Raw genomic sequence first — 12,364 nt, 5'->3', positions numbered from 1 at the left:
TTTTGTATGCAGCGTTGAAGAGGAAATTGCTGTCAATTCTGTGGAGTTTTTGGAGGCGAATACACTGACTTTCATTTTATTTTATTTTAATTTTTTTTTACAATTTAGTAAAATCCTTAATATATCAAACCCTAGCAACTGCAGCTGGTACTGTTAGCTCACTGTGACTCACATATTGACAGAAGCATTTGCAGACAGTTTAGGCTTTGCGAAGAATGTCAACTCTGACAGGTGTCAGCCTCGTCAACTGCAGTGTGCTCCACAGACAGAGAAATGGAAGGATGAATGCGCGCGCCTGTGTGTCGTGTATGGAAAAGCTCATTAAAGTACATTAAAATCCAGACTTTGAGTTGGCAGTGCCATAGTGCCATCTCCTGGATAATTACCATCCTGTCATGACGCCAAACCTCGGGCACACACCGCCATTATTATTTTTTTCTTCTTTTCCTTTAATTGACAGATTCTGATTGGATTCAACTGTTGCTATAAATAGCTTTGAAAATGCAAAACAGTTGAACGGATTTATAGAAATAAAGTGTGGCTTATCTGCTTCCTAATTATTGTGAGAAATATTTAACATGATCGGTGTTTTTGCATAAATAAATGTAATTAATTGGTAGGAACGACTAAGGCTGTCGCTTAAAAAAATATATATTTTTAGAATTGATTATCCTAAAAAGGTAATTGTCCTATTTTGAGGTAGAAATGTTTGTGTCGACCGATTTGTTCTCCCACTAAATAATAACGTAAACATATGATGATAATAATAGCTTCTGATTAAATGTAATGTAAACAAATTTGTGATTTCAGAAGTTTGCATCAAACTGGTAGCCAAGTCGCCAAGACGTAAACACTGTAAGATTCATGTACTTTTAAAACTGCAATTTCTGAAGAAAAAAAGATTGATTATACCAAATATATTTGTATATACCTCGTGATCAAAAAATGTTTATAAAATTGTTTGTAAAATTCATAGTGGAAAGGTGTCAATTAAGCGTTATGAGTGACATTACTGGATTAGACGTAGCAACTGTTAACCAATGTGCGAAAAATAAAGTTATGACGAAAAAAACAGTGCGTCATAGTGACGTTTATTTAAGTGGACGAAGGAGGGTCGTTTGAAAGTAGAGTAATAGCTTTGTTGCGGATTTTATTTTCCTAAGATATATGCATTAAATGACGAGATAAAAGATATGATTTGATGCCTTATTTTTAAACGGTAACAATAAGCTGAAAAAGTGTCATGCCTTTCACTCGAGCTAACGTTAAAAAGTCGCGTTGCTAGCAAGTTAGCCACTGCTATCTGCTCGACGACTGCTCCGTGCTCGTTTCTCTTCACCGAGACACCGGCGAACATTTTGGAAGGATGGCAAGTGTACATGAAAGTTTGTACTTCAACCCGATGATGACTAACGGGGTGGTCCATGCGAATGTTTTCGGGATTAAAGACTGGGTCACTCCATATAAAATCTCCGTTTTGGCGTTACTCTACGAGATGACATCGTCGAAGATCACTCTGCCAGAAAGAAGACGCCTGAACAAGCTCATCTTACCCCTGCAGCAGGTAGTTTTGAATTACGTGGGCACATTACATTACAGTCCGCACCGGTGGAAATGTGAATGATTGATGCTGCGTTTCAGAGCTCGGACCTGTCTCTTGACCAGTTCCTCAAGACTGTGGCAGAGTGTTGTACATACGCTGCAAATTCCGTCAAAATAAGGTTTGCAACTGTCCCCAAAGCTGTACTTTTTTTTTTTTTTTAATATTCTAAAAATGTTTTGTCTCTATCGTATCGATCATGTAGCTACATAGGAAAGTTGGATATTAAAACGTCTAAGAATTATTTCTACAGAAACAATAATGTCACTGAACCATAACAACCTTTAATACAGTTGTAATATTTTACATTAGAAACCTCTCGACGCAATACTGCAAACTACATTCACAATAATACCTATTTTTAGAAGAAAATACAGTAGAAACTTTCTGACAGTGTCAGTTATAAATTTGCATTATTTACTTTGTAAAGGCAGAATTCGCGGTGCTGCTCTGGAATCGGACACATTATCTCTCATTGTATAGCTCAAAAGTTATATTGGTTGTTGCACAACATTTGCATACTGCGCGGATTTATTTTATATCTACAGTAATATTACACACACAGGTTTTGCATATTTACACACTTCTACCGGTACGTCATTTTTGTTTTTGTAATTGGTCTTTTTATGCTGATGAAAAAGCAATTTACTGCAGAATAAGTATCTTTACTTCCCTTCCATCCCACTTCAACTGAATAGCGCTTGCCTTTGTTTAGGTCGCAGGTGAGCTCGAGTTTCCCAGCTAACTTTGGAAGAGCACACCCGGGACTGGCTATCAAACAATTGCAGGCCACTTACAGCCAAGCAACCATTCACACGTAAAAGAACTTTGATGGACAGTTTTGCAGTCCTCAGTTAGCCAAACTAACTTGAAGAGAACCTATGCAAAGCACAATCACATGCAGAACATGCAAACGCCACACAGGAGGGCCTGAGATTCAAACCCAGAATTTGTTGGTTGTGTGGCAGACATGTTAACCACTTGTCGTTTTTTTTATAATTATATCTGAAAATCACAATGTTGCTTCTTATCCGAATAAAAGCAAAATCTGTGTAATGTCATATTGTTGTATTGTTTTTTTATTTTTTTCATTCAAAGGCTTGATGGAATGGCCGACGGCGAGCTGAAAGACATGGAACATTTCTTCTCCACTCTGCTCACTCCGTTAACGGCTGTTGATTCGGAGGCGTATAAAACCAGTGTTGTGGGTGGGTAGCACTGCAAAAAAAAAAAAAAAAAAAAAACATTACAATGGAAGTGATCCAACTTTTGTCTCTACTTTTATGTGTTTTAGGTCTTTTCATGAGGCACATGCTCCTAGCCTATAACAAGCTTTCCTTCAGTCAGGTGTACAAGTTGTACAAGTCTGTCCAGGACTACTGCCACAGCCTCTATTCCAAGCCCACGGAGGGCAAAGTGCATTTGGTGGTGGCATGTCCTATAAATTTGGATAATATGGATCTCACCAGCAACGAGGATACAGTTGGAGACAGACTCGACAGAGACGAAGGGGACAACACTCGCGTCGCGACTGAAATTCAGTACGAGTTCTATTCAAAGTATCAATTTTGTTTTGACCTGCAGGATAACTGCTCACTTGTATTACTCTGATGGGATTTTAGGCCTGAAAACACTCCAAGTCGAGGTCCCCTGTCACAAAAACAAGCAGAGTACTTTCTTGCAAAACAAGTGAGTTCCTAACTTGAGCATATCAGTTTGCATTTATTTTTTTTTTAGAACAATACATACCACAATCTTATACCATATTTGTAATTTCATGGGTATCTTGTGGCCAACATGTAGCACTAGCAAGCGTTAGGTACCGCATCGGATTGTCGTTCACGTCCTTTTCCAACTGTTTTTTGTTTTGTTTTTTTATTTTGTGCAAAATTTTACTCCAAGTTGGGTTGGAATTCATCGCGCTATGTGCGACAGGCACGTTCTTGAAAATTTGTTCAAACAACTGCACAAGGAACCAAAATAATTACACTAATACAATTAGTTATCGTCTGTTCTTGTATTAGAACTTTGCTTCTCACTTCAGCATTCCCACATGTTATTGTGATTTTTTTTTTATTTTTTATTTTTTATTCTCCACATAATACTTCCAATTTCAACTAGCTTCAAAAAATGATGCCTCCTGGGGTATATATCGCGTGACTCCACATTACTTACAGTATTTGCATAATTTAACGTTTAATATCAACTTTTCCCCATTCATTTTCAATGGGACAGTCATTCAACTTTTTTTAATTATCACTTTGCACACCCACTTCCATACATATAACTTATCATCGTTACCAGGTGTCTGATACTGCTTGGTGGCACAGTTGGCAAAGCTCATTGTCCAGTAACCAGGAGGTTATAATTTGATAATTTATCTCTCAATTTACTTCATAAGCATTCCACATGCATTCAAGTCTCAGCATTCAGCTTTCAGCATTCCCACGCATTTGCTCCAGAAATTGCACTTAGTTTAGTTTGTAATATTAATTTATTTTTGGTATTATTTAAACTTTATTAATGTTATACCTTGTTTTTTTTTCCCCCTCCGCCCTCTCTGGCTCATGTGTTTTAAATTCATGATGTTTTATTATTTGTCAGATTTTATTTAATTAACAATAACTGTTAAAGTGAATGTTCTTTTATAAAATTATTTTATTATTAAATAAATGAACATTTATTAGCACAAACAACAGAACAAAAGTGCTGAAAATTGGTACTGTTCAGTACCGGTATCGATATCCCGATACTGACAATTGGAACCGAACCAGTTCAAATACGAAAGGTACCCATTGCTATTTGAATGCAGTGCATGCAGTTTTTCCAACATCCATCCATGGTCCAATAAATGTAGCAAATACGTTCACATTTGCAAACTGTTTTTCATGACAGCGTAACATTTTGAACATTTAAATTCGGCACCCTTTCGTCCACCGCATGTATTATCGTCCCCCAACCCCATTTGACGAGCGCCTGACGAATATTAACGGGCAAAATTTAGGTCCAAGCGCTTCTCACCTTTTTCACCCCTGACCCGTTTTCATGGCTGGTGATGCACGATTGGTGTATGCGCGCGTCCGCAGGCGTACCTTCTGAAGAACGATGAGAACAAAGCTCTGAAGCCAGCATTGCTGCAGGAGGAGCTCAACAACATGCTGAAGTTTAACCCCGACTTTGCCGAAGCGGTGAGGCTCGCCGTCTCCACCGTTCCGATTTCCACCCTTGGATCCTTTCATGGATGGCTTTTCTCTTTCCTCAGCACTACTTGAACTACCTGAACAGCATCAGAGTGCAGGACATCTTCCTCTCCGCCCACAGCCTCTTACATTATTTCGACCGCCTCATCCTGTCCGGAAATGAGGGAAAAAGCAATGGAGAAGAAGGCTACGGACGAAATCTTCGCTATGCCACTCTAAACTTGGCCAGCCTTCACTGTCGCTTTGGGCACTAGTGAGTCCAAAGCAGTTGAACTCAACGGACAGCTCTTTGGGCTCCTTAAATGTTTCTTTTTTTCCGTTCCCTAGCCAGCAGGCTGGTCTGGTTCTGCAGGAGGCCATCCGCATTGCCCAAGAGTCCAACGATCACGTCTGCTTGCAGCACTGCCTGGTCAAACCAACTTTTTTTGTTTCATGTAAGCGGTTTTGTACAGTTATTAATCATTTCTTTTTCTTCTCGTACCCTGCATCATCAGAGTTGGCTCTATACACTGGAACAGATGAAGGGATGTGACAGCACCGCTTTAACGGAGGATTCTGTCAAAATGGCCGTTCATTTCTGCCTGCCGGTGAGTGCAACATGACCCCAATTGGGGGGGGGTCGAACACTGCCAAAACTCCTCGAATCCTCGTAACTTCATACTTGAAACTTGAAGCCACGCGGTAGTCATGTGGTTGGTAGTAGGAAGCGGAAGTGAACCTAAGTCCGTCCAATTGTGTTAGACCCACCTTGCTCAGCAAACAGAAAAGACGATTGGACTGAAGTACACTTCCGCTTCCTACTCCCAACCACATGACCACCGTGTGGCTTCAAGTTTCAAGTAAGAAGTTACGAGGACTCGCGGAGTTTTGGCAGTGTTCTAACCCACCCCCCCCCCCACCACCACCCCCCCCCCCCCCCCACCCCCCACACTCCACACTCCACCAGGCAGTTCTCCCTTGGTCCTGTGAGCGTCGCTGTTTTGTAATACAATGGGCCTTTGAATTGTAGTTTCAAAACAACATTGAAAACATTTTCAGTCTTTCAACCAATGCCTCGGGAAAACCATGCCAAAATGCCATTTTTGAAACTTGACCGTTTTGAACATCTGAAAATTTTTGGGTGAAACAGTGTAAAGTCAGACTTTAAAAAAAAAAAAATGTATGTCTTTTCTTAGCATTTTTTTTATTTTAAAGCTTTTTCTGTGATTTTTTTTTTTAGTCATTCAAAAAATATTTTGGGAGATTCTAAAAAAATTTTCAGTCATTCAAAAATGTTTTCTGAGATTCAAACCGAGGTTACGAGGTTTCAAACCGAGGTTTCGAGTATTGGCAGGATTCTGATTCCGTACTCTCTCCGCTACAGTACCTGGCATCGCTCGGCATCCAGTCTTTGGTCCAGCAAGGGACAACGCAGGGTAAAACGGCGCACAAGCTGATGGATGCGCTCAAGGACACGGACATCCTGCACTGGAAGCACAGCCTGTCGGAGCTGATCGAGATCAGTTTGGCTCAGACTACATCCATATGGAGGATGTACGGCAAAAGGTCGGTTTTGTTTACATTGGAACGCCGCTGTCAAGGTTTACGCTGCATTTCACAGGAGGACTGAACAAATAATTAGGGCCCGACCGATATGCATTTTTTGAGGGCGATACCAAAAAAACAAAAAAACAAAACAAAACACAGATTACAGCTTAATTTGCCGATTTATTTATTAAAAAATATATGTATATAATGTAAAAAATTAACTCATTCCCCAATTCCTTTTCAATGGGTGCCACTTTCGCACAAACTTTCACGATTAAGATTCTCTACTTTGAATGACAAGTCCATATCAAAAAATGTCATGAAGTATATAAGGTTATTGTATAGATGTATATGTCAGTAATAAAACCATTCTTACTTGTTTACAACTGATGTAAAGCATTAACCTTTTCTTGTATAGATTTTTATCTTGTGCTATTTTCACAATTCTCTTTTCTTTTTTTCTTTTTTTTGCTCCAAATTTTTTCCTTTCCTTGGTCTAAACCAGTTAATGTTACTGTGACTACCATTAAACAGCTTAAAGGACGCTTAAGGACAACAGAATAACATATGCTACAAACTTGCTAGTTGCTAATGCTACGTGAACAAAATGGTTGCGTTCAGAGTACTTTCACAGCATTGAGAGTCATGTTTGGTAGAATTTTGTTAAGTTGATGTAGTGAATGCTTAAAAGATCGCAAGTTAAAGTGTTTAGTAAGTTAATAACAAATATAATGGAAGCAAATCAATAAACTACCTTTCATACAGAGATGGCAAATTGAGACAATACATTTGAAATGCTCTAAACAGCAATAATGGTGCTTGAAATAACTCATAATGACATTAGTCTCCAAAGATGCATTGTTGTCCTCCCATTGTGTTTCCATGTGCAGCACCATGGCTGTGCAGCAGGCCCAACTGCTTCTGCACATGAGCAGCTTGGAGCCGGTCAATTATGGCGTCCAGCAGAACAACACGGAGGCCTTCGCCGTGGCTCTCTGCCATCTGGCTGAATTGCATGCTGACCAGGTAACACCTTTTGGATCTCGTATACAGTACGGGATGTGTCGTTTATGCCCTGCTGTTACACGTCTGATGTGCACGGCGGTTCGCACGCTACCTTTACTTGTGCCGCAGGGCCTGTACAACGCCGTCTCAGACATCCTCCAGCATCTGAAAGATCAGTTTCCTGCTCACACGCAGCACGCCAAGGTGCGCGTCCTCGCCCGCAAATCATTCCTCCGTAAATCGTGTACTGCTTTCAGCTTCTTGTATTCTCCCAATGCAGCTGTGGATGCTTTGTGATCTGAAAATCCAGTTTCAGATGTACATGATTGAGGGAAAATACAATTTGGCAGATCAGCTGGTCACTTCTATTTCTGCTTTAAACAAAACAGAGGGTCTCTACAGGTAATATGAAGGCACACGTGAAGTTCGTTCCCCCCAGTTGGAGTTCAAATTCTCCGTCTGTGTGTCGTTTCCAGGAAAGTCCAAGTTTTAAAAGTTCTCAATCGGACCACAGAGGCTTACAGCGTCTTGCAGCGACTGCAGCTGCACTGCGAGAAGACCAAATGCACAGAAATGGTCATCAGGTAGAAAGGCAAACCCTGTTCCAATGCAAAATTCAAAACTGTTAACATTTTCGCAAAGTGACTTTTGTTGGAGGAATCATCATCATCATCGTCATCGTTTTGTCTGGTGCAGAGTTCTGCTTTCCACCGCCGAGCTCCACTGGGAGTCATCTGGCTTCTCCACAGCGCTTCCGCTCCTCTTCCAAGCTTTGGCCCTGGCCCGACAGCACCACCTACAGGCGCTGGCCTCCGAGACCCTCCTTCACCTGACCTTTACGCAGGTCAGCCCAGACCCATTTGCGTTAAGTTGTAGTCAGTTCAAAGTGTACAAAAGTTTAGTTTTTGTTTTCTTGCCGCAGTTGATGCTGGGCGTACCCGAGCAGGCTCTTCTTGTCCTGCACGAAGCCATCGAGCCTGTCCTGGCCCACGGAGCGCTGGTGGACAAAGGGCGCGCCCTGCTGCTGGCAGCCCGCTGTCACATGGCTGTTGCCGGATTGTGGCCAAATCGACGAGGACAAGCAGGTAACACTCTGTGCCTCAGACGCATTCCTCTGGGAGGAGCTCTTAAGCCTCCGTATCCTTGATGTCCGTCTTAAGGTCCAAGGACGAGAGAGGAGGACCATTTTGGCCGACTGATAGTACACGTTACAAATGAGGCTAAACTGCACTCATTGGCAACTGTGTGCTACTAGTTTCATACTACTGGTGACATTCAAAACTTCTCACTCACTTCACTCGTAGGACTAGAAGTTGCCAGATATCAACTCGTGCACAGGTTTGCCTCACTTGTAATATTTTGTTGGACTACAAGTACGCCAAAATTGTCCTGCTGAAAATAAAAGCATCCTAAGTAACCTAAAAAAAAAAAAAAAAGAACTAGTAGTAGTTAGGGATGTAACGATATCCAAATATCACGATACTGTAGGGAGGTTGGAGATATTTAAAAAAGGTCACGATATTGTTAAAAAAAAAAAAGAGCTCATACTGAAAAAAAAAGCACAATATTGTGCTTTTGTACATAACAATGTTATATTATTATGTTATGTTGTTCACGCACGCACACATTAAGTTCCTCCACATATTGACGCTTCGCAAGCATATTGCGTTCCCCTTCATCTAACAATTCGTGTAGATTTTAAACATAGTAGGGCCAAAACATCCCTAATGAAAATTAAATTGCACTAAAAAAAGAAAGAAAAAACTAGCCACCAGAGGGTGCTAGAACTGCACAAATGGAAATCAACTTGACCGACGATATTGTGGCAGTCTCAATATCACGATATCATGATATCACCATTATCGTTACATCCCTAAGTAGTAGTAACCTAGCCCTAGTGGTGGGAAAGAAAAACTGTGAGGAAATAGAGCGTACTAGCATATGGACCTTACGTTTGGTAACGATCATTTGGAATGGACGCCCAGAGCGCGTTCCGTAAACTTGACCGTCTCCCAGCAGATTTGGACGTCGCGGCGTCGGCGGTGGACATGCTGAACGAGGCTGCAGTTTATTTCTCCAAGCTGAATTGCAAGGAGCGCATGCGACAGGTGCACTACCTGCAGGCGCAGCTCTACAATTCTCTGGGGCAAACAACCCAACGCAACAAAAGCGCCATGCTCTTCCGCGTGTTGGACCAGGAGCTGCAATCACCGGCACTGCCGCTCTCCATGCGCCTCTGACTCGCTTTCAACAAAGAAGACATTTTCACCTTTTGAGAGGACGCCTGGACCGGCCACTAGATGGCAGTAAAGCCCTGTTCCGCTTGGGTCTGTATCGCCCCTTTCACCTTGAACATTTATTTATACCAAATAGGTGACAATGTGAATCACCTGAAAGCACCATGAGTTTGTGTAGAAGCAAATTATAGCACCACTTCTCAAACCACAATTATGATTATGGTGTTTAATTATCTCCTGTAATGTGTTTTTTTTGTTTGTTTGTTTGTTTTTTTTAGCTTGCAATGCAACAGAAGCCCATGTTTATCAGACATGGCTCGAAATGGCCAAAGTTTCACGAGCTGTCATTCCGCTGTGGTTTCAGCTGCGGCGTTTTGATGAATGGCGGTAATCTTACAGTTCCACTGGGCCGGATTATTCACAGTCCGCCAGGAGAATACTGATGATGATTCCGCAGGAGGAGATTGTGATTGCATTTATAATGTAGGAGACCTGCCATGACATTAAGTAGACACCGACCGGATTCCACTTAGCTTTGACATGCTTTGTGAACATCTCTGTTCTCTGACCAGACATCTGCCCCACCACCACCAAAAATATATATACATAAATTAATAGTTTGGTCAAATGAGCGTACTTTGTTTTTGTTCATCTAGTCCGTAAGATCTGAGGACCATTAGAAGCTCTGAACATACACTATGCACCGTCAAAAGAGTACAACATCAAACGAGATGCATTTAAGCTTGTTTTCCATGTTTCTCTCCACTAACACACCTGATTCATGATCAGGATCATTTATCAGACTTCGTTGAAGGAGGGAGATGTGGGAAACAGGCTGGATAGGAGACTCGAGGCTCTTTGGCACCACTGATTTAAGGCTTACAACTGCCTTACGCTACTGTCTTATTGATCATGAAATGAGCTTCACTATCTATCCAGCAACATGAAATAAATCCAAAAATCAATTGTCTCAGCATCTTGTTTAGAAAAATCAGAAGAACATTTATGAGCTCATGTTGGAACCGAGAGAGACCCATCACTGATGTCTCGCCATGCTTCACCGTTGTACAGATTCTTCCACACCAAACCCACCAATTATGTTTTTAAGGCTCTGACGAGTAACACGGGCTGAGGGCTGAGCGGATGTCACCGGAAGTTAAAATATAGATGATGTCACTAACATGTATAATGTGAACCTGTGCCATGTATTAACAAATGAATGCAACGATGCAATGATTGTTTGAGATAATCGCTATGTCACACAAATCTGGTATGTCACACAACACTAGTCTGAAATGTCTTTGGTGTGGTTGTCAACTTCATTAGCGTTTAAACATGCCCCATAATTGGTAAATATACTTGTGAGCCAGCAGCCAGCATAAAACACATATACACATATCCATTTACGGTAACACAATTGCACACACTTTGCACACACAACACGCTCACATGTCAAAGCACATACTTAAATGGAGTGCGGGAGTAAAGGCCTTTTTGACATGTCGCCATGAGATTGCAAGAAACGTGGTTTTGACATAACATGTATTTTATTTGAGTGTGGTTTGAGTTTTATGTGCATATTAATCAGTATTGGTGTGGGGCATTATGAGTAAAAAGCTTTGAAGGGATTTTATTCACAAATGGGAAGTACAGTTTATTTTAAAGTCATGAATGTTTTGTCTGCATAGAAAATTGGACCTTGTCAACAAATGGGTTTTGCAAAGCTGTTAAGGTCGCAGTTTTAAGAGGAACTGAGAAGAGGAAGTAAACACCAGACATTTAGAACTCAGCAGTTCAAACTTTGGTACGGACTGACTGGAACACACTCATCTGTGCTTAGTCATGCTATGTTCAGCATCCCGAGGTTATAAATTGGCGGAGACAAAACGAGGCGTGCGTGCAAAAAAGATCGAGGCTCTCTCTCTGTCGAGAAGGGCATTTTCGTCTCTGCGCCCCATTTACCCCTATATGCTAAATGAGGAAGTAATTCTAACAATCAAAATAGGAGTAATTTGTGGTAGACACATTGTCTTGATTGGCTGTTAGAAGATAATAGTTCCCCTTGTTTTGATCAGTTTTATTAAATTAAACAGCCGGGGTAGTAAATGGTAAACTTCCTCAATTATTTTCTTTGAGCTACTAGTTTAGCTCAAAGATAATTAGGCCCAGGTGGTTCATCACAGAATAGCTACCTGTCGTGACCACCCAGCAAAGGAATAATTCTTTTTCAAAGCTTTGGCCCTTCTTTTTGTTTTTCTTTATTTTTCTTTTCTTTTTATTTTTTCGTGTTTCTTCAATTGATGGTCTGGAGTAAGGAGCAACAAATTTGTGAGTACATGTGATTCTGTTCTGTTTGAATTTATGATGTGACTCATTAATTTTTGTCATTAATCAACATATATTCATTATTGTACAAATTTTGTTTTGCTATTGGTTTGAACACTGATCGAGTAATAAATCAAGAAAGACAAGATGTGGTTTAGAGTTTTCATGTGTGTGGTCACATTAATCATTGATTTCTTGAACCCTACCTTCACTTTTCTACTTTAACCTGTTTCTCTCGCTATCTGAGTCATACTTAGGGATACCTTGTTATATAGATAACAGTTTCATCTACATGTTGGCCGCGTTCCAAAATTCCTGTAAGGTTATTTCGGCTTAAATGAACAAATAAAACAAGCCCTTGCGATTCTAACAAGAATAGCCAAACCCTATTTAGGTCATTCTAAGTGCAATCGATCATATGAAAAGGAGCCGCTGTAAAAAGAGTGTGATTAGATTTATATCCTTAAATC

At 40.8% G+C, this 12,364-nt stretch overlaps 1 protein-coding gene across 3 annotated transcripts; it reads left to right on the top strand.

The window, feature by feature from the left end:
• The first annotated feature begins 1,082 nt into the window (after positions 1–1,082).
• On the top strand, positions 1,083–12,042 carry anapc5 (anaphase promoting complex subunit 5). Of its 3 annotated transcripts, XR_013283678.1 has the most exons (18): positions 1,083–1,564; positions 1,642–1,721; positions 2,699–2,808; positions 2,895–3,141; positions 3,223–3,289; positions 4,687–4,788; positions 4,863–5,053; positions 5,128–5,209; positions 5,295–5,387; positions 6,164–6,345; positions 7,218–7,353; positions 7,462–7,536; positions 7,613–7,734; positions 7,809–7,916; positions 8,029–8,176; positions 8,255–8,417; positions 9,349–9,659; positions 9,848–12,042. XR_013283678.1 is itself a non-coding variant. In XM_077522536.1 (17 exons), the coding sequence occupies exons 1-17, from the start codon at positions 1,367–1,369 to the stop codon at positions 9,570–9,572; spliced, it is 2,325 nt and encodes a 774-aa protein (XP_077378662.1). In that variant the 5' UTR covers positions 1,083–1,366; the 3' UTR covers positions 9,573–12,042. The 3 variants fall into 3 exon arrangements, 2 of the variants coding, with proteins under 2 accessions (XP_077378662.1, XP_077378661.1); XM_077522536.1 differs by having other exon boundaries at positions 9,352–12,042; XM_077522535.1 differs by having other exon boundaries at positions 9,349–12,042.
• The last annotated feature ends 322 nt before the right edge of the window (positions 12,043–12,364 follow it).

The sequence above is a fragment of the Festucalex cinctus genome, chromosome 5 (genome assembly GCF_051991245.1).
Source record: "Festucalex cinctus isolate MCC-2025b chromosome 5, RoL_Fcin_1.0, whole genome shotgun sequence".
In the NCBI taxonomy this organism is placed as follows: domain Eukaryota; kingdom Metazoa; phylum Chordata; class Actinopteri; order Syngnathiformes; family Syngnathidae; genus Festucalex; species Festucalex cinctus.
The sequence above is the reverse complement of the archived record's forward strand: the minus strand, read 5'-3'. Positions and strand labels throughout refer to the sequence as shown.

Bases quoted from the DNA above. Each gene is read 5' to 3' on its own strand.
- anapc5 (XM_077522535.1), top strand. From the start codon at position 1,367: ATGGCAAGTGTACATGAAAGTTTGTACTTCAACCCGATGATGACTAAC. The intron at 6,346-7,217 runs GTCGGTTTTGTT...TTCCATGTGCAG, and splicing joins TGGAGGATGTACGGCAAAAG to CACCATGGCTGTGCAGCAGG. The intron at 7,537-7,612 runs GTGCGCGTCCTC...CTCCCAATGCAG, and splicing joins CTCACACGCAGCACGCCAAG to CTGTGGATGCTTTGTGATCT.